This window comes from Monodon monoceros, unplaced genomic scaffold, assembly GCF_005190385.1.
Source record: "Monodon monoceros isolate NGI ecotype Baffin Bay Population unplaced genomic scaffold, NGI_Narwhal_1 Super_Scaffold_3, whole genome shotgun sequence".
In the NCBI taxonomy this organism is placed as follows: domain Eukaryota; kingdom Metazoa; phylum Chordata; class Mammalia; order Artiodactyla; family Monodontidae; genus Monodon; species Monodon monoceros.
In genome coordinates this window covers 99,521,342-99,542,655 of record NW_021703780.1, presented here as the reverse complement: position 1 = coordinate 99,542,655, position 21,314 = coordinate 99,521,342, and the positions used below count along the sequence as shown (strand labels likewise).

The window sequence follows — 21,314 nt, the reverse complement described above, 5'->3', positions numbered from 1 at the left end:
ATGGAACGAACCACACCTTCCCTGGGGGTCACTTATGGAGAGCACTAGGCGTGGGGCAGCACATGGTGCATCAGGCCTTGGGAGAGGCGCGCAGAGCAGCTGAGGGCTGGCCTGACCCTGCCCACCCCCAGCCGGCCCTGGGCCTGCCCCCTCCACACGACGTCCTGGGGAGGTCCTGAGATCAGGTGAGCCCTTGATCTGCTGCAGCGGGGACTGCCCTGGGACGCTGCTCAAGTCACTGGCTGGACCTCAGCTGCCCATCTGTGAAATGGAGTTCAGAAGGACCCCCAAGGTGGTCGGGCCAGTGAAACGGATTCACTCGTGTAGACAGAGCACGGGATTAGCGTCTGGAAGGCACACTGCAGGGTGAGGACTTGAGGAAGGCCCTGTGTCAGGTAATGGGTCCTTTTTCGGGACATAATAGTACCTGGATTTCTCCTCAAAGGACACACAAATGTGCAAGATTAGGGCAAGTGACGCTGCCGCCTGGGTGCCAATTCCTCCTCACCCCCCGCCCCGCCCCTGCCCACCCTCCACCACTTGGCTCCCCGTCCCCTGTCTGGACAGATTTGATAACACCCGAGAGTCCCACTCCCCCTGCAGAGGACAAAGGCGGTAATTGTCCCTGGTGGGCGCCTTTTGACTTGGTCTCACCGTGGTGTAACTGAGCCCCCTCGGCTGCACCTCACCTGGGAGGCCTCCCGGGGCCTCGCCACGCCGCCCCCTCCCACCTCAGCCGGTTTCAAATGTGCCCCCTCTGAAGGGCCAACAGCCATGGTGGGGATTCCTTCCAAGAGAAGTGACACGGCCGCTACTGGAGACCCCGCCTTGGGCTGGCAGGGGCCCAGGGAGGTGAAAGGATTGCTCCCCTCGCTGCTGAGACTTTTCCGGGTCCCTTTAGTAGTGACACCAAAGCCCGAGCCCAGCACCTGCCGCTCCAAGCCGGCCTGTCCACTGGACCTTCCTGCAGCAAGTCACGAGCCACGTGGCTACCCAGCACTGGACAGGAAGACTGAGGGGGTGAATGCTCAGTCTTATTCATCTGTGATTAATTTACATCTAAATAGCCCCACGTGGCCTGTGGCCACCATATAGGACAGCAGAGCTGCGAGCACTTTAAATGCATTTAATCTTTTAACCCTCACAACACTCTACAAAGCGATCGCTGTCCCTGCTTTACGGATGGAGAAACTGTGGCACAGAGAGGCAAGTGAACATGCCCAAGGCCACACAGCTGAGAAGCAGGGAAGCCGGGAATGGTCTCCGGAGGCCGCCTCCCACACCGGGACAAGCTATCCTCAGTCCATCCCCATCCCCTGCACAGCCGTGCCCAGGAAGGCAGAGGACACGCACTCCCAACCCCCAGGCCTGCCAATCCTCTAAGTCCCCTTCTGGATGCCAGCCTCGCACTCACGTCACGCCACGTCGCTGAGAGCACCCACTGGGTGCCAGGCTCCAGGCTGGGCTCTGGGAGATGGCGAGGTGTCTCTCACGCCTGCCCGGAAGGATGAGAGGATCCGGCAGGGGGACAGCATGTGGGTCCCCCACTGCCTTCCCTAGGCTGAGCCAGCCCAGAAAACCCGTGACAGCAGGAGGTGTGCCAGGTCTCTGCACAGTGTGGGCACTCCTGGGCACCTCCTTGCCCAGCCCCTGCACCCCCCATGGCGGTCCAGGCCCCCTCTCCTGCTGGGGAGGGGGCAATGCACAGAATCTTCTTCTCCACATGGCCAAGCTCCCTCCTGGCCTGCAAGAGGCCTCTCTCAGGCAGACGACAGTGGCCCAAGGACTGTCCCAGGGCCGCAGTGACCAGGAGGGGGGAGCACGAACAGTGCCAGAATAATCTACAGTCCCCAAACCACCAGACACTGGGGCCTTTTGGGGGCTGGGGACCCCAGAGTCTCCAAGTTGCCCCAAACAGGGGATTGGAGAATCTTAGGACAACATTTTGGAATGGCAGGATGTGAGAACTGGGTCTGAGGATAAACATATCTGAGTCCAAGAAGCCCCAGGGCTGGTGAAACAGTTCAGAGGTTAAGAACTGGGTCTGGAGCCAGGCTACTTGGATTCAGAGTGTAGGGCAGCACCTGCCAGCTGTGTGGCCTTGGGCAAATTGCTTTACCTCTCTGGGCCTCCGTTTTCCCATTTGTAAAATGGAGAGAACAACGGAGAACGTCAACCTCACAGGACTCGTGGAGGTTAAGTCAGTATGTACCCCATCATCTACATTCTCCCACCAAACAGGCACCTGCCCTCCGGCTTATCCCATTTTCTCATCAGAGCTGCAACCTGCATCTTCCCACATTCCTCTACTCCACGGTCCTGGTCCTGCCTGCCGCCCTCCCACCGCCCCCGCCCCCAGCCCTTCACTGACTGCAGGACAGTGACAGCCCCCCGAGGTGGCCCACTCCGGGCTGAGTTCCCGAGCCCCTCCCAGGCTGGTGTGTACAGCCGCCCCCTCTGGGCCTGCCCCAGGCCGCCCACGCCCACCCAGACTGGGGAGGGGAGGGGGTCTCAGTAGCCCAGAGCAAAGTGGGGTGCTGAGGACCAGGCCTCACGGGGCTGGGGACCCACAGACATTTCCCTTCTCTGTGAGAAGGGCAGCTCCTGCCCCGCCCCGGCTCCCCACCCCCGTCCCCCCCCATCTCATCCCCTCCCTTCCCCGGCACCATCCACTGCTATCATGGCAGCATCACCCACCGGACCTGGCTGGGCCCTGCCCTCGCTGTGTCATCGGAGAAAACTGGAAAAAAAACCTCAGGCCTCGTGGGCGTCCTCCACCCGGGCCCGAGTTGGTTCCCCTCCAGCCCCTCCTCAGTGGCTTCCGCTCTGGACCTGTCTTTTTCCTCCAGGCCTGCACATCCCGGCCTGGTCATCCCAGTGGGCATTCCCCAGTGGACACGTCAGCCCCGCCCAGCCCCACCTGCCCCGGCCAGTCATGGGGGTTGGAGGGGGCAGGAGGACCTGGGAGCCAGGCCCTGGGTGTGAATCCTGCCCCGCCCCCCTTGCTGTGTGTGGCCTTGGCAGGGCCTCCGTGGTGGTGTCAGTCTCTCATCTATTAAATGGGCCCAAGGAAGGGAGTCTGGTTCTGAAACGATTTTTCTCAGTACTGTCTGGAGACCAGCCTCCTCCACGGGGCAGCAGGGGCTGGGCAGGGGTTGCCAGGCTGAGAACATAAACAGACAAAACGATAACCCTGACCTAATATATGCACCTTATATAAAAGTTAATTCAAAATGGATCATGGAACCTTGAAGACATTCTGCTCAGTGAAATAAACCAGCCACAAAAGGACAGACACTGTCTGATCCTACTCATAGGAGGCCCCTAGAGCAGTCAGATTCATAGACACAGAAAGTGGACGGTGGCTGCCAGGGCCTGGGGAGGGCGGAGGAGAGTCAGTGGTTAATGGCGACAGTTTCAGTTTGGGAAGATGAGCAAGTTCTGGGGATGGATGGTGGTGACGGCTGTACAACAGGGTGAATGAATGTACTTAACGCCACGGAACCAGACACTTAAAAATGGGTGGCATGGTAAGTTTTATGCTATGGGTATTTTACTATAATAAAAAATAAATACATTTTAAAAATCAATTTCAAGGGGCTTCCCTGGTGGTCCAGTGGTTATGACTCTGCACTTCCACTGCAGGGAGCATGGGTTCGATCCCTGGTGAGGAAAGTTCTGCATGCTATGAGGTGTGGCCGAAGAAAATAAGAAAAAAAGAAAATCAAATTTGCAAACTAAAAATTTCAATTTAAAAAAGAAACAAACCTTAGTTGGTTGATTTAAAATTAATTGATCTTAAAAAACAAAAGACTTAAATGTAAAGCTACAAAGCTTTTAGAAAAAAACACAGGGCAAAATCTTCAGGACCCAGGGCTCAGCAAACAGTTCTTAGCACAAAAGCACTATCCGTAAAAGGAAGAACTGATAAATTGGACCTTATCAAAGTTAAAAACTTTTGCTCTGCAAAAGAGCCTATGAAGAGGAGGAAAAGACAAGTTATAAATTGGGAGGAAAAAACTGCAAACCACGTGTCTGACAGAAGACTAGGATCCAGAACATACAAAGAAATCTCAAAACTCAACAGTAAAAACCTAATCTAATTAGAAAATGGGCATAAGACACGAACAGACATTCCACTGAAGAGGATGTACAGATGGCAAATACGCACGTGGAAAGACGGTCCACATCACTAGCTATTAGGGAAACAGTCATTAAAACCACAGTGAGATGTTGCACACACCTCTCAGAACGGCAAAACCAAAAAACAGTGGCGACCGTCAATGCTGGAGGGGATGCAGCAAAACAGGACCCCTTGCACATTGCTGGTGGTCATGTAAGACGGCACAGCCACTCTGGAAAAGTTTAGCCCTTTCTTACAAAGCTAAACGTACAACTACCGTACGATCCAGCAGTTACACTCTTGGGCATCTACCCCAGAGAAATGGAACCCTGCGTTCACACCAAAACCTGTCCAAAACTGTTCACAGCAGTCTATCTGTCATAGCCCCAAACTGGAAACAACCCAGGCGGCCTTTAACAGATGAACGGTTCCATGCTGTGAAACACCACTCGGCAATAAAAAGGAACAAACTATTCATAAATGCAACAAGTTGAATGAATCTTGAGGGGCTTACGCTGAGTGAAAAAAGCCAATCCCAACAGATTACACACTGTACCATTCCATTTATATAACAATCTTGAAATGATAAAACTGTAGAAATAGAGAACAGATTAGTGGCTGCCAGGGATTAGGAGGGGATAAAGGAGGGAGGGAAGGAGATCTGGCTCCAAAAGGGTAGCACAGGAATCCTCACAGTGGAATGTTCTGTGTCGTGACTATACTGATATCAATACCTGGTTGGGATACTATATAATTTTACGAGCTGTTGGGGAAAACCGGGCCAAGGGCACATAGGATCTTTCTGAATTCTTGCAACTGCACATGAGTTGACAATATCTCAACATAAAAATTTGAATTTAAAAGTGCAAGAAACCGGGGCTTCCCTGGTGGCGCAGTGGTTGAGAGTCCGCCTGCCAATGCAGGGGACACGGGTTCGTGCCCCGGTCCGGGAAGATCCCACATGCCGCGGAGCGGCTGGGCCCGTGAGCCATGGCCGCTGAGACTGTGCGTCCGGAGCCTGTGCTCCGCAACGGGAGAGGCCACAACAGTGAGAGGCCCGCGTACTGCAAAAAAAAAAAAAAAAAAAAGTGCAAGAAACCCATTTAAGTTTTAATTTGAGATAAATAATGAATAAAGTTTTGCTATAAGTATGTTCCACACAATATTTGGGACATACTTGTACTAAAAAATATTTGTTATCTCAAGTTTAACTGGGAGTCCTGTTTTTTATCTGGCAACCCTACTCCTGGGAAATTGCCCCAGGTAAGAGGAGACACCTGTCAGGTCATTCATTCACTCAACAAATATTTCTTGAACACTTACTATGTGCCAGGCACTGTTCTAGGCACAGGGGATACAGCTGTAAACTCAGGCCACCCCTACCCTCGTGGTGCTGACACTGTAGTGGGAGGAGAGAGGGAATAAAGATGTAAAGAACTGTGCAAATAAAATCATTTCATATGGTGTTAAGTGTTATAGAGAAAATAAAGCAAGACAGTGTACAGACAGAGCCGAGGTGGAGAAAGGGGAGGAAAGTCAGAAAGTGAGAGAGGGCTTCCCCGGGACGGCGACGTCTGAGCAGAGACCTGAAGGAACAGCAGGAACTAGTTATGCAAACATCTGAGGGAAGGGCCTTCCAGACAGGGGAAACAGCATGTGCAAAGGCCCTGAGGCAGGAACAAGCTTGGCGGACTCCAGGAGCATGTGGCTGGAGACACAGTTGGTGTCCAGTGGTCCTAAGAACCCTGTATTCCCTACCCCCACATGTCAGAACTAGAAGACCCTTCTGAGACACGAGGTCCCACCATGGGAGAAACAGGCCCTGGAGGGCCGGGATCTGCCCAAGGCCAGCCCTGGTCCAAGTCCCTCAAGTTCCAGCTGGAAGCCTTTGCATCTGGGAAGGGAAGAACCCACACCTGCACCAGATCTGGAGCAGGAAGGGAGGGCACGGCGGCCTGCGGAGGCCTCCTCACAGCCTGGCCTGGTCAGCTGGCTTCAGGCCAGGCAGGGCCTGGCTCCTCAGGCCCTCAACGTGCCACCACTGACCATTCTATCCGGTCAAATATGCAAGTGGCCCTTGGGACAGCAGAGGAGAGCATAGCTGAGCAAGCCTTATCGGGGCCCCGCCCCAGCTGCCAGAGGCCAGGTCCCTGGTGTCCCCTGACTCACAGGCCTGCCTGCAGCCAGGGCAGGGTGGAAATCCAGCTCCCAGGAGCACCCAGACCAGACAGGGCAGGGCAGGAAGGGACAAGACCAGCACCCTCCACGCACAGAGGCTGGGCAGGGACTGGGAGGTGACTCTCCTTTGGGTGGAATTCCATCCCCCTGAGCTCACCTCCCTTGGAGCACATTCCAGCAGGGGCCAGCCCCGTCCCAGCTGGGCCCCCATCCCCAGGGCTGCCTCTCTTGGGCTCAGTCACCACGCTCCCAGGAAGGGGTTGTGGAGGCCCCCTCCCTCCCTGGGGCCCCCAGAGCCCCCAGCACACTTTGCCCTAGGTGGCCGGTAACGCCTCGATGGCACCCCCGGCCCGGTGCAGTAGCATCACCGAGGCATGGAGAGCCCGGACCCCCGGCCCCGCAGCCCAGCTTCCAGAGCCAGGATGCCGCAGAAGCTGGCTCTGAGCTCAGTGCTCGGGGATGCATCCACAAGGACCCACCTCCCTGTCTGCTCTTCTGTGTTCCATAGCCCTCCTGCCCCAGTGCCCATTTCCTCAGGGCTGTGGCCGGCTCTGGGCTTTCCCACTAGAATCTTCCTGCTGGCCAATCCTGCCAAATGCCAGGGCTTTGGCAACTGCCTCATGTTGGTGGCTGCCAGGAAGTGGCTCCAGCCAAGACCTCTCTCCAGGCACCAGTGGCCCCTGGGCATCTCCATGTGATGCCCACAGGCTCTCCCACTCACGTGCCCAAAAGCACCCTAATAATCATCTCCCCTCAAGTCCAGACTCCACACGCCCCAGTGCCTGGCCCCAGTGAGGTACAGCGCCCACCCATCCACCCCAAGTGCAACCCAAGGTGGGTCCTGCCTCTTCTGCTCCAAAACAGCTGTCCCTCCCACCTACCCGTGGTCCCTGCTGGGTTGGGGCACCAGCTGCCACCCTGCCCCCTTCACTCTGTTCTCCGCTTTGTCCCAGACAGAGCCAGAAACCTGAACACGGCACTCCTCCTGCAAAGTCTCCTCAGGAACTGCCAGCCTAAGGGGGAAGCCTGCTCCTGGACCTGGCAGGCAAGGCCCTGCACTTGACCCCAGCCACCTCTGCAGTCTCATCACCCATCATCCCCTCTCCCCAGATACAGGCAGTCCGCCCCACCTGATCATGCCTTTTTAGGACTTCATGCTTTTATAGATGCCATTACTTCTCCCTGAACTGCCCTCCCTCCCACCTGCCTTGTCCACCTGGTGGACTCCTACTTATCCTTCAAAGCCCTACTAAAGGGTCCCTTCTTCTTGCCCCAGAAGTGTCCAGACTCCTCCGAGAAGAAACCGCACCCTCCTCTGAGCTCTTATGTACCTTCTGTGTTGCATTTCTCCTGTGGTGTTTAGCCCTGAATCATCATTTTTGCTCCTCTTAACTGCCTCTGTCACCAGACAGAGCACCTTGAGGGCAAGAAGCACGGTGAGTTCATATCCTCACTGCCCCAAAGGTGGGAAAGAAACGATTCAAAGCCACAAAGATTCCGCCATCCAAAGATTTCAACCCGGGGCTTCCCTGGTGGCGCAGTGGTTAAGAATCCGCCCGCCAATGCAGGGGACACAGCTTCGAGCCCTGGTCCAGGAAGATCCCACATGCCACGGAGCAACTAAACCCGTGTGCCACAACTACTGAGCCTGCACTCTAGAGCCCACGAGCCACAACTACTGAGCCCGCGTGCTGCAACTACTGAAGCCCACGCGTCTAGAGCCCGTGCTCCACAAGAGAAGCCACCGCAATGAGAAGCCCGCGCACCGCAACAAAGAGTAGCCCCCGCTCACCACAACTAGAGAAAGCCCGCGTGCAGCAACCAAGACCCAATGCAGCCAAAAATAAATAAAATTTTTTAAAAAAACAAAGATTTCAAACAGCAATTTAAAGTTTTCTTATTGGCTCCTTCGGACTACCACCAACTATGAGCTATACCTTCAACCATTAATAAGAAAATACAATTCAAAGTTACTCCAGTGCAAATTTCTTGTGAATCATTTTTTGCTTTTTAAATTGCAGTGTAATTACTCAAGTTAATCTAAAAAAAATGACTTCATTAAAATGTACCTATACTTAAAAAAAAACAAAAAGGTTTCAACCCACCGCTTCTGATGCCTCTCTCCCTCCCAACAAACGATCCTGATTCCAAGCCCCCCGTGTGAGGGTGTAAACCTAACATTCTACAGTCCCAACCTGAACCGTCTGTGATTTCAATGCCAAAATACTATGGCCCTAAAATTCCAATAGAGATAGACTCTGATTCAAAAATCACGTCCCCAAAGGACCTGTTGGCTTCCCCCATTCCTGTCTTCTACCGTGACCCCTCTGATTCAACCCTGCAGACCACACAATTGCACAAGACAGTGCGGGGGGGAGGCAGGGCACAGACACCCCCAGCCCTGCGGCCACATCTGCAGGTGAAACCCTGGCTCTGCCTGGGCCGGACCCAAACCGGAGACCTGTGAGGGCAGGTGCCCCCCGCGGCATTATTCCTCTTGATCTGCCAGCTGAGTCGGGGGCACCCTGCCACCCCAAGGGCTGCCCGGAGGACAAGCCCTGAATCTCCGCTCACTCAGCGGGCCACCACCTCTGCTCTGGGACACACACCCCTTCCCCACCTCCCCCTCCCCCTTTTCTCTCGCACCAGCTGCCAACAAGCCCCAGAGCCTGTGGTCAGGTTGAGTCTTGTCTTCTCACAGCAGGAGGAGGGAGCCTGTGATAAACACATCTGTGATCCTTCCCAAGACGCTCAGCCAGGAGCGGCTGCGGGCTGGCCCCTCTCCTCCTGCCGGTTCCAGCTCCACTGTGCATGGGGCCCACGGAAGCCTGTTGTGGGCAGAGTTTCTGGAATGGGGTCCTGTGCCTTTGGATAAATGGCAGGCTGCAGGATCCTGGGGGTCTCCAGTGTGTGCCCTCGCCTGGCCCTGACTAGCACCTGGGATCCAGAACAGATCGAGGATCACAGTGCCATTTGACAGATGAGGAAACTGAGGCCCCCAGAAGGGATGGAACCCAGAGATGATACACACTGAGCCTTACCTTTCCCAGGCTAGGCGGCTGCCCTGCTCCTGGCCGCTTGATCTGTGTCTGGGCCCTTGGGGTGCCCCACGTCTGGGAGCGAGGGGCTAGGCTGGGAGACCACCTTCCTGCCGTGCCCTGGCCAAGGGGTGTGGCCACTGCCCTGCATAGCTGAGGGCCAGTCGGGATCCTTCCTGGGCCTCTGTTTGCACCCCTAAGCCACAAAGGGGCTGGACTGGTGGTTAATGAGGCCTTTCCTGTGTCCACTGGGGAGTCCCAAATTCTACCTCCTGGCTCTGGAAAACATACAGTGCCTGGCTGAACTGCCCTTCCAGGAGGTGACCCTCAAGCGTCCTCCTGAACCAGAGTGGAGCTAGGCAGCAGGGGGCACCCTGAGCTGGGAAAACCATTCCTGCTCAGAAGTGTCAAGTGAGGCCCAACCTGCGCACCCCACCAAGGATGCCCACACCCCGTTCGTGACCCTGCCCAAGGCCTCGCTCTGCTGCCCTGGAGTCAGTCTCTGAGACTTCTGACCCGCTGCTCCAGAACCATCAGTGGCTCCCCAGTGACCGTAGGGGACTCAACCATTCACTCCGTACGTACATAGAGCGCCTCTATACACCAGGCCCTGGGGTGCAGCTGTGAATGTGATGCATGAGGTCTCTGTCCTTATCAAGCTTATGATCTGGGGAGGGGAGAAGGCCTCGGAACAAGGCACTGCCCGGGGAAAGGCTAGGAAGGGGTTGAGAAGGAAGCCCCTCTGAAGAGGGGATATCGGAGCTGGAACTCAAGCAGTAAGGACAGGGCAGCCCTGAGGGGAAAACTCACGGCTCTCACTCCCTGGCCTGGAAGGTGACCTTGCAGCCCTCTGGCTGCAGCCACCCCTTCAGGGAGTCACAGACCAGCCAGTCTGAGCCCCTGGACTGGCCCCAAGCCCCTCCTCTGGGCCTTTGGCCACTACCTGGGTTGCCTCTACCTCTCTTCTCTGCCAAGCCAAACCTCACTCATTTTCTGGGGCCCACCTACTCCAAAAAGGCCCCTGAGGTTGACCTTACAACATATGACGGTCCCAACACCTGCATCACCCAAGAGCTGCCCTGAACAGCAAGCACAGCCCTCATGCCTGCTGGAGCTGGTGGCTCAGGAAACCCTCTCCCATGTGGAGAGAAGGGAACCCTCCTACACTGTTGGTGGGAATGTAAATCGGTACAGCCACTATGGAGAACAGTATGGAGGTTCCTTTAAAAAAAAAAGAACTACCAGGGCTTCCTTGGTGGTGCAGTTTTTGAGGATCTGCCTGCCAATGCAGGGGACACAGGTTCGAGCCCTGGTCCAGGAAGATCCCACATGCCGCGGAGCAACAAAGCCCATGCACCACAACCACTGAGCCTGTGCTCTAGAGCCCATGAGACACAACTACTGAGCCTGCGCTTTAGAGCCTGCCAGCCACAACTACTGAGCCTGAGGGCCACAACTACTGAAGCCCAGATAGCTAGAGCCCATGTTCCACAACAAGAGAAGCCACCACAGTGAGAAGCCTGTGCACTGCAACAAAGAGTAGCCCCCGGTCGCCGCAACTAGAGAAAGCCCGCATGCAGCAACGAAGACCCAACACAGCCAAAAATAAAATAAAATAAAATAGAATAAAATAAAATAAATAAATAGAACTACCACATGACCCAGCAATGCCACTCTTGGGCATATACCCGGAGAAAACCATAATTCAAAAAGACACATGCACCCCATATTCACTGCAGCACTATTTACAATAGCCAGGACATGGAAGCAACCTAAATGTCCATCAAGAGACTAATGGATAAAGAAGATGCGGTACATATATACAATGGAATATTACTCAGCCATAAAAAGGAATGAAATTGGGTCATCTGCAGAGACGTGGATGGACCTAGAGACTGTCATACAGAGTGAAGTAAGTCAGAAAGAGAAAAACAAATATCATATAATATCGCTTATATGTGTAATCTAGAAAAATGGTACAGATGAACTTATTCGCAAAGCAGAAATAGACACACAGACCTAGAGAACAAATGTATGGACACCAAGGGGGGAAGGGGGGTGGGATGAACTGGGAGATTAGGATTGACATATATACACTACTATGTATAAAACAGATAACTAATGAGAACCTGCTGTATAGCACAGGGAACTCTACTCAGTGCTCTGAGGTGACCTAAATGGGAAGAAAATCCAAAAAAGAAACCCTCTCCCGCCTGATGTGCATGGGACCTTCCTTCCCCCAACTAAGCGCTCTCTCCCTTCATTCTCACTGTGGCTGGACCAGGTAGCCACACAGGAGGAAACAGGGGGAGAGGGAAGCCACTTGTCCCTCTCCTGTCCACTCCCAGGGATGGGAGCTTCAAGGCCAGAGGGACCCCATGACCTATGACCTCAGCCCTAGGAAGTGATCTGACCGTAGAAATCGGGAGGGATGAAGAGCTGAGAACCCTGGAGGAATGTGCCACCCTGAGCAGGAGCTTCCAGCACAGGGCAGGGCCGGCAGGGCCTTGCAATCTACCCTGGCCATCATCCTAGGACAGACCAGGTGAGCAGCCTGCTGCGTGACTCACCGTGGCCGCCTGGGAGGCTCTGACACACCAGATGTGGCCGGAGACTGCGGAGGAGGGAGGGAGGGAGGGAATCCCAAGGCAGGAGGAAGGGCTGCTGGTGCCTCCCATTCGTCTGTACACGGGTGGGCAAGCCACCCCCCAACACCACTTACCAGACAGCTCCCTCCCTCGTTCTGGGGTCACACCCACCCCGTGCTGAGGACCAGCTGTGTGCCAGCCCTGGGGAAGGGCACTCCTGCCTTCTCCCCGCGAGGACACTCCTGCCATCTCTGCTTCCTTCCCGGGAAGGAGCGAGCGACAGAGCTCGGATCTGAACCCAGGCAGCCCACCGCCAGCCCGCACTGTGCAAAGGACACCAACCCGAGAACCAGACGCCAGGCTTCACATCCTGGCTTTGCTCCCGATTAGCACGTGACAATCCCCCTGTGCCTCCATCTCTTCACCTGCAAAATGGGATAATGAGGCCACCGTTCACAGGGACGCTGTGAGAAGCACAGGGAACTCAGCTTGTCCTGTTTCATGCACAGGACTGAGCGAGAAGACTGCTGGCCCACGGACATGTTCTAGCCAAACCAGGTCAGCTGGCACCCAAATGGGCAGCTCGAGGCCCACCCTTAGCCAGCATGTGTGTGTTTGAGCTCCTATAGTAATCCTCTTTCTTTTTTCCTTTTTCTACATTTTTTAAGAGTCACTGGTGACGACCAATTTTAAATGCCAACGCCTAAAAAATGAAGTGCTTGTGCATGAAAATCTGGGTCTAAAACCAGAGGATGAGGCCACCCTGGGCCGGCATTCCCGCACAGCCTCCACGGGCTGGAGCCAAGCTGGGGGCCCCACGGACGGGGTCTGTGTTCCTTGGTCTCTACAGCCCTGGGCACGGTTTCCCCCATTCTCTTCACCGCTGCACCTGCCTGGCCCCCCCAGTGGTGCCCACACACACCCTGTCACTGCAGTGGTCCGTCCTCCACCCCGGCGGCATGGAGCCCTCCCTCCCTGTCTGGCCTGGCCCATCAGAGCCCCTCCTTGCCCAGTACCTCCGGGGCCTCCGGGTCCTCACACAGGCAGGACCCACCCTCCTGTGACAGCCCCACCCCATAGGCCCTTGCCTCACGGGATAGGGTGTCCATCCCCTTTGTAAGCCAGCCACCTCCATTAGAAACATCCTGGGACAGCCTGGACTCTCTTCTAAGCTGAGCCCAGAATCTAGGAGGATCTGAGGAGGCGGTGAAGAGGGAATGGTCACCTCCATTATTTTGAGCTCCAGATCTTGGTTAAGGTGACCAAGGATACGTCACCAACCCTGGCATCTGCCCTAGAGCAATGACTCCTACTGCACTCACCTCAACTCCTCCCCACAATCAGAGTTTTGTACAGCTGATTTTGTGGGCCCGAGGATGACAGTTCACATCCGTCCCTCTTTCCATCTTGCTGAGTTACATCCAATGTTTAAACAGAGATTCAATTATTCAACCTTGTCGGTAACTGACAAGCGTCATGCCACACAGAAATCCTGACCAGCAGCAAATCGACAACAGATGCAAGCAGAACGAGGCTACGGGCAGAGCCCTGTGGCCCATCGCCAGAGACCCAACACCAGTTGTTATGAATAAGCCATTTTGCAGCATCTCTGCAAGAGCCGCCCGGCTCCCCTCCCTAGCTGCCTACCTTTCGGCCTGCCTCGTTATTGTGTAAGTTCATGAGAGTCCGGGCATTCTGCTTGATCTCCCGGGCATCCACAAAGACCTTGGCGAAGCCGATGCCGTAGCGGATGTCGGCAGAGCAGCCACCCCACTTCCAGCCCTCGTCCCGGTGGTACTGGCCTTGCTTCTCCTTGTCGCAGCCGCAGTCGCTCAGGTTGCCCTGGGTGCAGGCAGCAGTGATGGCGTGGGCCACGCCGGCTGCGATGATGGCGTAGGTGAAGGCGGCCTCCCGGCTCCCTGCGGGGACAAGAGTGGAAAGGCTGGGCTCAGGTCCAGGGCGTCCTGGGATGGGAAGGGAGGCTGAGCTCACTGTCGGGGCACCACAAAGACTGACTGAGCGCCCGTTCCTCACTCCGAGAAAGCTCCGTCCCAGGCACCCCCATCACGCACATCCCCATTGAATCCCCCAGTCACTGAACGCCCTTGGGGAGTCGACGGGGCAACGGAGGAGAGAGGCTGGAGACCAGAAGAGGGACTCCTCTGTGGATGACCACCCACTCCCCCGAGGCTGATGTGGCCATGCCCGCTGCACACACGCACAGCATTCGTGGCACCTGGTGACAAACTGTAAAGCAGCACTCTGACCACCACAGTGCACCCAGGCTCCGGAGCCAGAGGCCTTGGCTGAAACCCCAGAACATCGGTCTGTAGCTCTGTCACCTTCAGCCGCCACCACCCCCTCCCTGTGTCTCAGTCTCGTCGCTGGAAAGTGGGGACACGGCAATAGTTCCTTTCTCACGGGGATGATAAGAGAGTAGAGTTTGTCCATGTGAAGCTCTCAGCGCCCTGCCTGGCTCGTGGCACCTGCCTGACACAGCAGCTCCTGTGCTCGTGGCCTTGCTATCGCTGCTGTGTCACCTGCTGTTTAGAGGTCTGGACCCCCGTGGCCCCCTCACTCGACTGTGAGCATCTCCAGAGAAGGCTGGGACCTGCATCCTCGGGACTCCGACTGACACAGGGCACAAGGGCTGCGGGAGGGGAGAGGGACTGCTCGCGGGCAGGCAGGAGGGACAGGACAGCAAAGGGTCAGTGGGGGCCTGGGGAGCTGCTGAGGTGTCACTTCCCCGCAGGGCTTCCCAGCTACGTGGAGGTGGAGATGGCCCTGATGGGGGGCTGGGAGCCACATGTTAAGAATTTACAAGGGCCCTGCAGGGCGGTGCTGAGCTGTTGAGTGGGGTGGAAGGGTCCTGAGTAGCTGGGGTGCAAGAGTGGGGAGCGGTCACTTAGGCCTGGTGCACATACGCCCTGCCACCCAGCCTCCCGGCCTCCCTGGGTCCCAGAGTGGCACCTCCTGCCGGGATGGAGATGAACCCAGACCCCGTGCCTAGTGTGGGCGCTCAGCGCGTTCGCTCTCGGAGCCAGGGTGGGTGGGGGTCAGGGAAGCACCCTAGAGGAAGAGGCCCCGGGGATGGAGAAGTGTCTCAGGACGTCATCACCCCGACTCAGGTGGACCTTCTCACCCGTGCCTCCTTCACTTCGCAGCCCCTCACCCAGGCTGCTAGGATGCCAGCAACCCGTACGCCGACCCCCGGCCACCGCTTCCCCACCCTGCAGACACGTAGGCCTGTCCACCTGCTGGACCGACGGCTTCACTGTGCCGACGCCTGGCCCTGACATTCCACGGCGGCCCTGTTAATACAGGGGTGCTGGAGCCCATACGCCCGGATTCAATCCCAGCTCTGCCACTGACTGACCGTGACTTGGACCAGTTCCTCCTCCGCCTGAGCCTCAGTCTCCAGGCACCAGCTCACACTACTGAGAATCAAACCCACGAGAAAAGGATACACTGGAGGAACCAGGCGACAGCGAGATTAGACCCTCACAGACATCAGAGAAAGAAGCATCAGGTGCAGAGTATACAGAGAATAAGATGGGGGGGAAATCTCTGTTCCACCACTTTCTAGCTGTGTGACCTTGGGTGAGTCACCTAACTGCTCTGTGCTCCAGTTCCTCCTCTACAAAATAGGATGACAACTGCTCACTTTAATTAGGGAGGTCGAGAGAACTAGAAAGAATTAACAAAGGTAAAGCATTTAGCAAAGGGCCTGGCATGAGCAAAGGGCCTGGCAAATATTAGATTTATTACGATTTCTATTGACGATGGTAATAACGGTCCCTTATAAGAAGGCTGCGAGGTATGGAGTAGGAGTTTTCATTTGTTGAAGAAACTGAGGCCAAGAGAAAAGTCTGGTTCACCCAGGCCACCCAACTGGTGGGCAGCAGCGCTGAGCTGCAGTCGTGGCCTCTGGACACCCTGTTCAGACCAAGAACTTTCTCCGGGGAGCAAATGACTGCAAAGCGCAGCGGCCCCACTGGCAGCCTCCGGCAGCTAAAGGGAAACTGTATCCCCTTTATCAGACTCAGAACACAGCAGCAAATTGAGGAAGGGTCGGAGCCTGGCCCGCCACCTGAGACTTGCCCTTCCCCCAGGCTCTTCCCTGGGGGTGGGGCTGGGGACAAGTGTGTGAGGTTCTACCACGCAGCAGGCGGAGGTCCCAGGTATCTCTGAGCCCTCTGAGCAGCGCATGCAATGCAGATGGCTTCTGCTCCTACCCAGGATCCCCCAGCACATCCCAAGGTGGGTGGGAGAAGGGCGGCTGCACCCGGCACACACACAACTCCCGTGAGTTCAAGGTGCACTCCTAGACCAGAGTGAAGTCCATCATGGGCCATGGCCTTCCCACCCCACCAAGCTGGCCCTCACCTCCACACCCACGGCCCCCGAGAAACAGAGGGACCATTATTCTTCGCTTCTGAGCTCCCCGGGACCCAGGTACTGGCTGTTGCAGTCCAACGCTTCCAGATGCTAAAGGGTCACTGCTGACCCCTGCCATTGACCTTGACCTGGGCCTTGCCCACCAGTGTGAGACTAGGACTGCCCAGTCCCCATACTTCCCCCTCCTCACTGACCACCAGGAAAGCTGCCCTGGGCAGTGGGCTGGCCGTGTAACTAAGGTCAGGCCTGTCAACCTGTCTAAGCCTCTGTTGCTTCCTCCATGAAATGGGCTTAGCAGCGTCACGGGCTGGTGAGTGGACTTGATCACAGCGCCCGGCATGGGGTACGTGTTCCGTAAACACCAGCCGCTGCTGTGATCACGATTACCACCAAGTCCGTTTTGCCTCGTTGAGCTCCATGATGCACTGAAGGACACGATAGCCTCACACAGAGGCCAGTGTGTGGGGCTGACCCAGACTCCGGCTGCCCAGCCAGACTCGGGGGGTCCCGAGGGAGCAGGGCCCGTGTCTGTCTGTCTCCCGCTGTTTACAGTCCCCACGATAGTGTGTGACGGATAAATGAATGCGCAGACCTCACTGCCAACCCCACCCCGCCAGAAGCTGGGTGACCCTGGGCAAGTCACTTGGGCCTCTCTGATCCTCCATTTCCGTATCTGTGAATCTCACCCAGCTGGCACCCAGCAGGTGGGGGTCCCAGGTATCTGTGAGCCCTGGGACCAGTGCATGCATAAACGGTAGTGAGTATTATAATAATTACAATGGATGGAATTACAGGCCCCCTGAGAGGTACAGAGAGAAACTCCCCCGCTTCAGTTTTCTCCACGGCCCTCCTGCCATTTTAGACTTATTTGTTTGTCGTCTGCTTCTCACACCACAGCCACCACTCCTGCTGCCCCTACAGCATAATGTCCTTGAAGGCAGGGCTTTGTCATGTGCCCTTCGTGTCCCCAGGGCCTGACATGTAGGAGGTGCTCAGTACATATCTGTTAGATGAACAGATGGATAGATAAATGAATGAATGAATGAATGAATGCTCCAAGCAGTGGCCAAAAACCAGGTGAGCTTCATTTAGTGCTTATTACTGGCCAGGCCCCACGCTAGGCGCTTTGGGAAAGTGTTCTGGTCACCTATTTATAGGGAAACCAGCTGACTGAGGTTCAGAGAGGCTCTGACCAGGCAGGTGCAGAGCAGCGAATGGGCTCCACCCGTTCGGCATGACCTCCCCCAGGGCGTCAGGACAGAGTCTGCCCAAGGCCTGGGGTTTCGGGGCTTTTCAGTGCAGGGAGAGGGTAGAAGGAAAGTAACGTTTGTTAAGCACCTGCGGGTGTTGCCCAGCAGCCCCGTTCGGTGGCCACCATTCTCCACAGTGTTCCGATGATGAAGCCGGGGCTCTGAGAAGTAAACTGATTCACTGAGGCCACCGACCCAGAAACCAGCCACAACTGGGATTCCAGGCCCAAGCTGGCAGTGTCCTCCCTCGGCCCCTGCTCCAACCACCCTTCCAGCTCCTCGCTGCGTGGCAAAGCCCACGGTTGAGAGAGATTCCTTTGTCTTAAGGCAGCAACCCTGATCAAAATGCCTTTATTTCTGCCATTCAACTGTTACCAGTTAAAACATCAATAAATTTATAGGACGCATTCAAATGGGATGGCCTCCTGAGAACAGGGTTTGATGGCAGAAAGAAGGTAGACGAGCATCCCAGAATATTACCATCGCAGATTCCTTGCGTGAGAGGCCATCTTAAGCTCCATCCGTACATGCCTCCTTCGCCCACCCCAGGTAAGCAGCAGTTCCTTATTGCATCTGTGGGCAACTGAGGCTCGAGGAGGTGACTTACAGAGGCAGAGCCAGGATGCAAACCTAGGGGTCACAGGCCTCCAACCACTGCGGAGGACACCCCCGACCCTGACCACACTCGGAGCTCCCGGGACAACCCCACTCTCAGCCTGGGGAAGCCCCTCCAGTTGGGCAATTTCCTGAAGCTATTTGTCTCTTACTGGCTGTCTGCACGGGCAGTTCTAAGGTGTGTCTTATTGCTGCAGAAACAGAAAGAGGTGATGGTCCCAATGGCACACGGTTCATAAGAAGAACAGCAAAGTCATAAAATGCCTACTATTTGCCAGTCTCTTTCCTAAGCACTCAATACAGATCAATTCGCTTCACTCTGGCGACACTATGAGGTGTGGAGCATTTTTATCTCCATTTTACAGATGTGGAAACTGAGGCCCAGAGAGGCATGTACTCTGACCAGGATTCAACCCTGGTCAGCCTGGTTCCAGAGTCTGACCCTGTCTCCTGCCTTAAGGTTACGACACCCACCCCAGTCCTACTGACTCCTGGCCCAGGCTCTTTCCCGACTCTTCCACATGGGGCCAGTAAGCAGAGGACACTGGGCTTGGCTTACTGCCCATCACTGACCATTGCCCCTCCAAGAACAGACCTAGCCCCCTCCTGCCTTGACCACCTACCTCTCCCTCCTGTGCACGAGCAGAGGAAGAACCTCCATCACACCTTGCCTCTCCTCGGCCCCCCTGACCGAGCCACGTGCCCTGTTCCTTCACTCAACAGATATTGCTTGAGCACCTACTATGTGCCAGGCACTGTGCTGGGGGCTGGGGAAACTGAGAGGAGGGATTCAGACATGGCCTTGGCTTCTGAGGGGGCAGAAAGCAAGACACATCACTCACTCAGCGGCAGCGGAGGACTCTGCAGACGCAGGACAGGGAGGTGACGGGAACAGGGACCACCTGGGGTGGGGACTTTTGAGCCGGGAGGAGCCAGCCATGAGGCTCTCTGAGGGGAGAGGGGGCTCCCGGCTGATGGGCAGACCCTGCGGTGGCCCTGACCCGGCCTGGGCAGTGGCGGGAGCAGGTAAGCCCACGGGGGTGGGAGGAAGTGAGGCTGTTGGGGCAGAGGCAGGTCCTGCAAGCCCTCCCATCCTGCCCCAGCACAGGGCCCTCTGTGCCCGGAACCAGAGAAAAGTCTCCCAGAGCCACAGACGTAAGGCCCGTGGGTTCATCCTGGAACAAGAGAGGTTCACAGAGGCCGGGAAACGTGCCCAGGCTCATCAATGACTCAGCAGCGAGACCTGGGGGATTAGGACCAGGGTCTCCTGGCTCCCAGCGTGGAGTCCTGCCCTCACCTCCACCACAGCTTCTTTCACTCTCAATCCACCTGCACCTCCAGGTAACTTTCCATGCAGAAGCTCAGGCGGCCTCAGCTCAGAACTTGGGTAAGATGGAGCCTATTAGTCCCTCCGCCCTGCTCCTTACTCAGGGCGGGGTGACCCTGAGCAAGGATGCTGGCTCCCCGGCCTCAGCTTCCCCACCTGTGAAATGGGATCCACCAGGAGGACACGGCCAAGCTGCCCTGAAGACGAAACGAAACCTCTGTGTACAGAGAGGCCCCGTTCCCCAGAAGGTGCTCAGTAAAGACCGTTGTTATCACTGAGATGAACCCGGGGAGCCCGGCTGACACCCTCCCCACATTCCAGCTCCATAACGACCCCGGCGGGTACAGAGGAAATAAACTGATGTCCAAGCCTGCCTGAAAGATTCCATTCCACCGCCCTGTGCAGCCACTGCAAATGGTTTGCACCGGAATATTATCTGGGTGTATTTACAGTATCTTACTGGAAACCACAAAGTGCATTGTATTTTTTTCTATTTTGCTATTTAAAGCCAATGGGTCAGAGGGTGAGCAATCTGCAATGACACCAGCTGAAATACATGATGATTTGGAAAATACACAGACGGAAAAAGGTTGCCTTTGCCAGCCCCATGGCATGACACTCACAGCCCTTCTGGGCTCAGAACGCCACATCTGGCTGTCTTCGAGCAGAGGAACTAGGGGGCCTCTGGATGAAGAGACAGAAAACGGGGGCTGCAGGGGGCACGTGTCTGGGCGGGGCCTGGCTGATGTAACAGGCCCACAGAGACGGACTCTGGTCTCCCAGCCCCCGCCCTTCTCTCCCACCTCCGCTCTATCCAAGCATCTCTTCCCAGCAAGGAAGACCAGACCGCACTGCTGCCACCCGCCAAGGGTCAACAACCAACTTACAGAAGATTATTCAAACACCTGAGTTTTTTTTTTAATACTTGTACAGAGGAGTAAATAGGACCATGAGTGTATTAAAATGTAAGTCAAAGTAGCCATATGATTGACTGATATCATGTAAACTGTATCTTTCTTTTTCTGATTTAATAAAAAAATTTTTACAAAAAAAATGCTCAGGGCATTCCTTCCTTCCTCCAAGCCGTCCTGCCTCCAAGCCTTTCCACACGCCACTCCCTCAGTTGGTAAATGCCCTTCCTCTCCCACGGGCTTGGTGAGAGGCCATGTAGCTCAGGGGTTTCAGAGCAGGGCCCTGGGGGGCCAAGCAAGCCGGGTTAGCAGCCTGGCTCCACTTCCCCGGGGGGAAGGATCAGGGGTGAGCTGACTGACCTCTCAAGGCCTCGGTTTCCTCCTTTGTAAAATGGGAATAATAAAGCACCTGCCTCCTAAAGTCATTAGGAAGATGAAACAAGCCAAGGCACCAGCCACCAAGCCAAGACCACACCTGGAAGGGGTCAGTACACAGCAGCTCTTACTAGGCGTGGCATTGGTTAACTGTCTCCATCAAGACACCGCTCGGGGTCCCCTGTCCGAGGGCCTTCCTGACATCCCCTCCTCGGCTTCTGGCTCAGTACCTTTGCCATCCTTACTCTGTGTTAAATTGAAAGATCAATCTCTCCCCACAAGGTCGTGAGGACCCGGATTATTCATCTGGGAAGCCTCGACAGTTGAATGAATGAATGACTGCATGTAAAGGCGTGGGAGTGTGGGACTGTGTGTCAACCATAAGAAAGCTGGCAAGAGAACGTTCTAACAAAAGACTCATCTCAAAGAATGGTGTCAGGAGAGCTAAAACCCAGGATGAACTGAGGCTTGCAAAAAAAAAAAAAAAAAAATGCACGCGAGACAAAAAGTC

General features: G+C 55.6%; 1 protein-coding gene across 1 annotated transcript in view; it reads right to left on the bottom strand.

Annotated features, from left to right (window-relative positions):
• Nucleotides 1–21,314, bottom strand: part of WNT7A (Wnt family member 7A) — a 65,855-nt gene that overhangs the window by 29,356 nt on the left and 15,185 nt on the right. Inside the window, exon 3 of the mRNA XM_029243785.1 lies at nucleotides 13,575–13,846. Coding sequence (XP_029099618.1) covers nucleotides 13,575–13,846 — 272 coding nt within the window. The remainder of the gene's footprint in view (nucleotides 1–13,574; nucleotides 13,847–21,314) is intronic.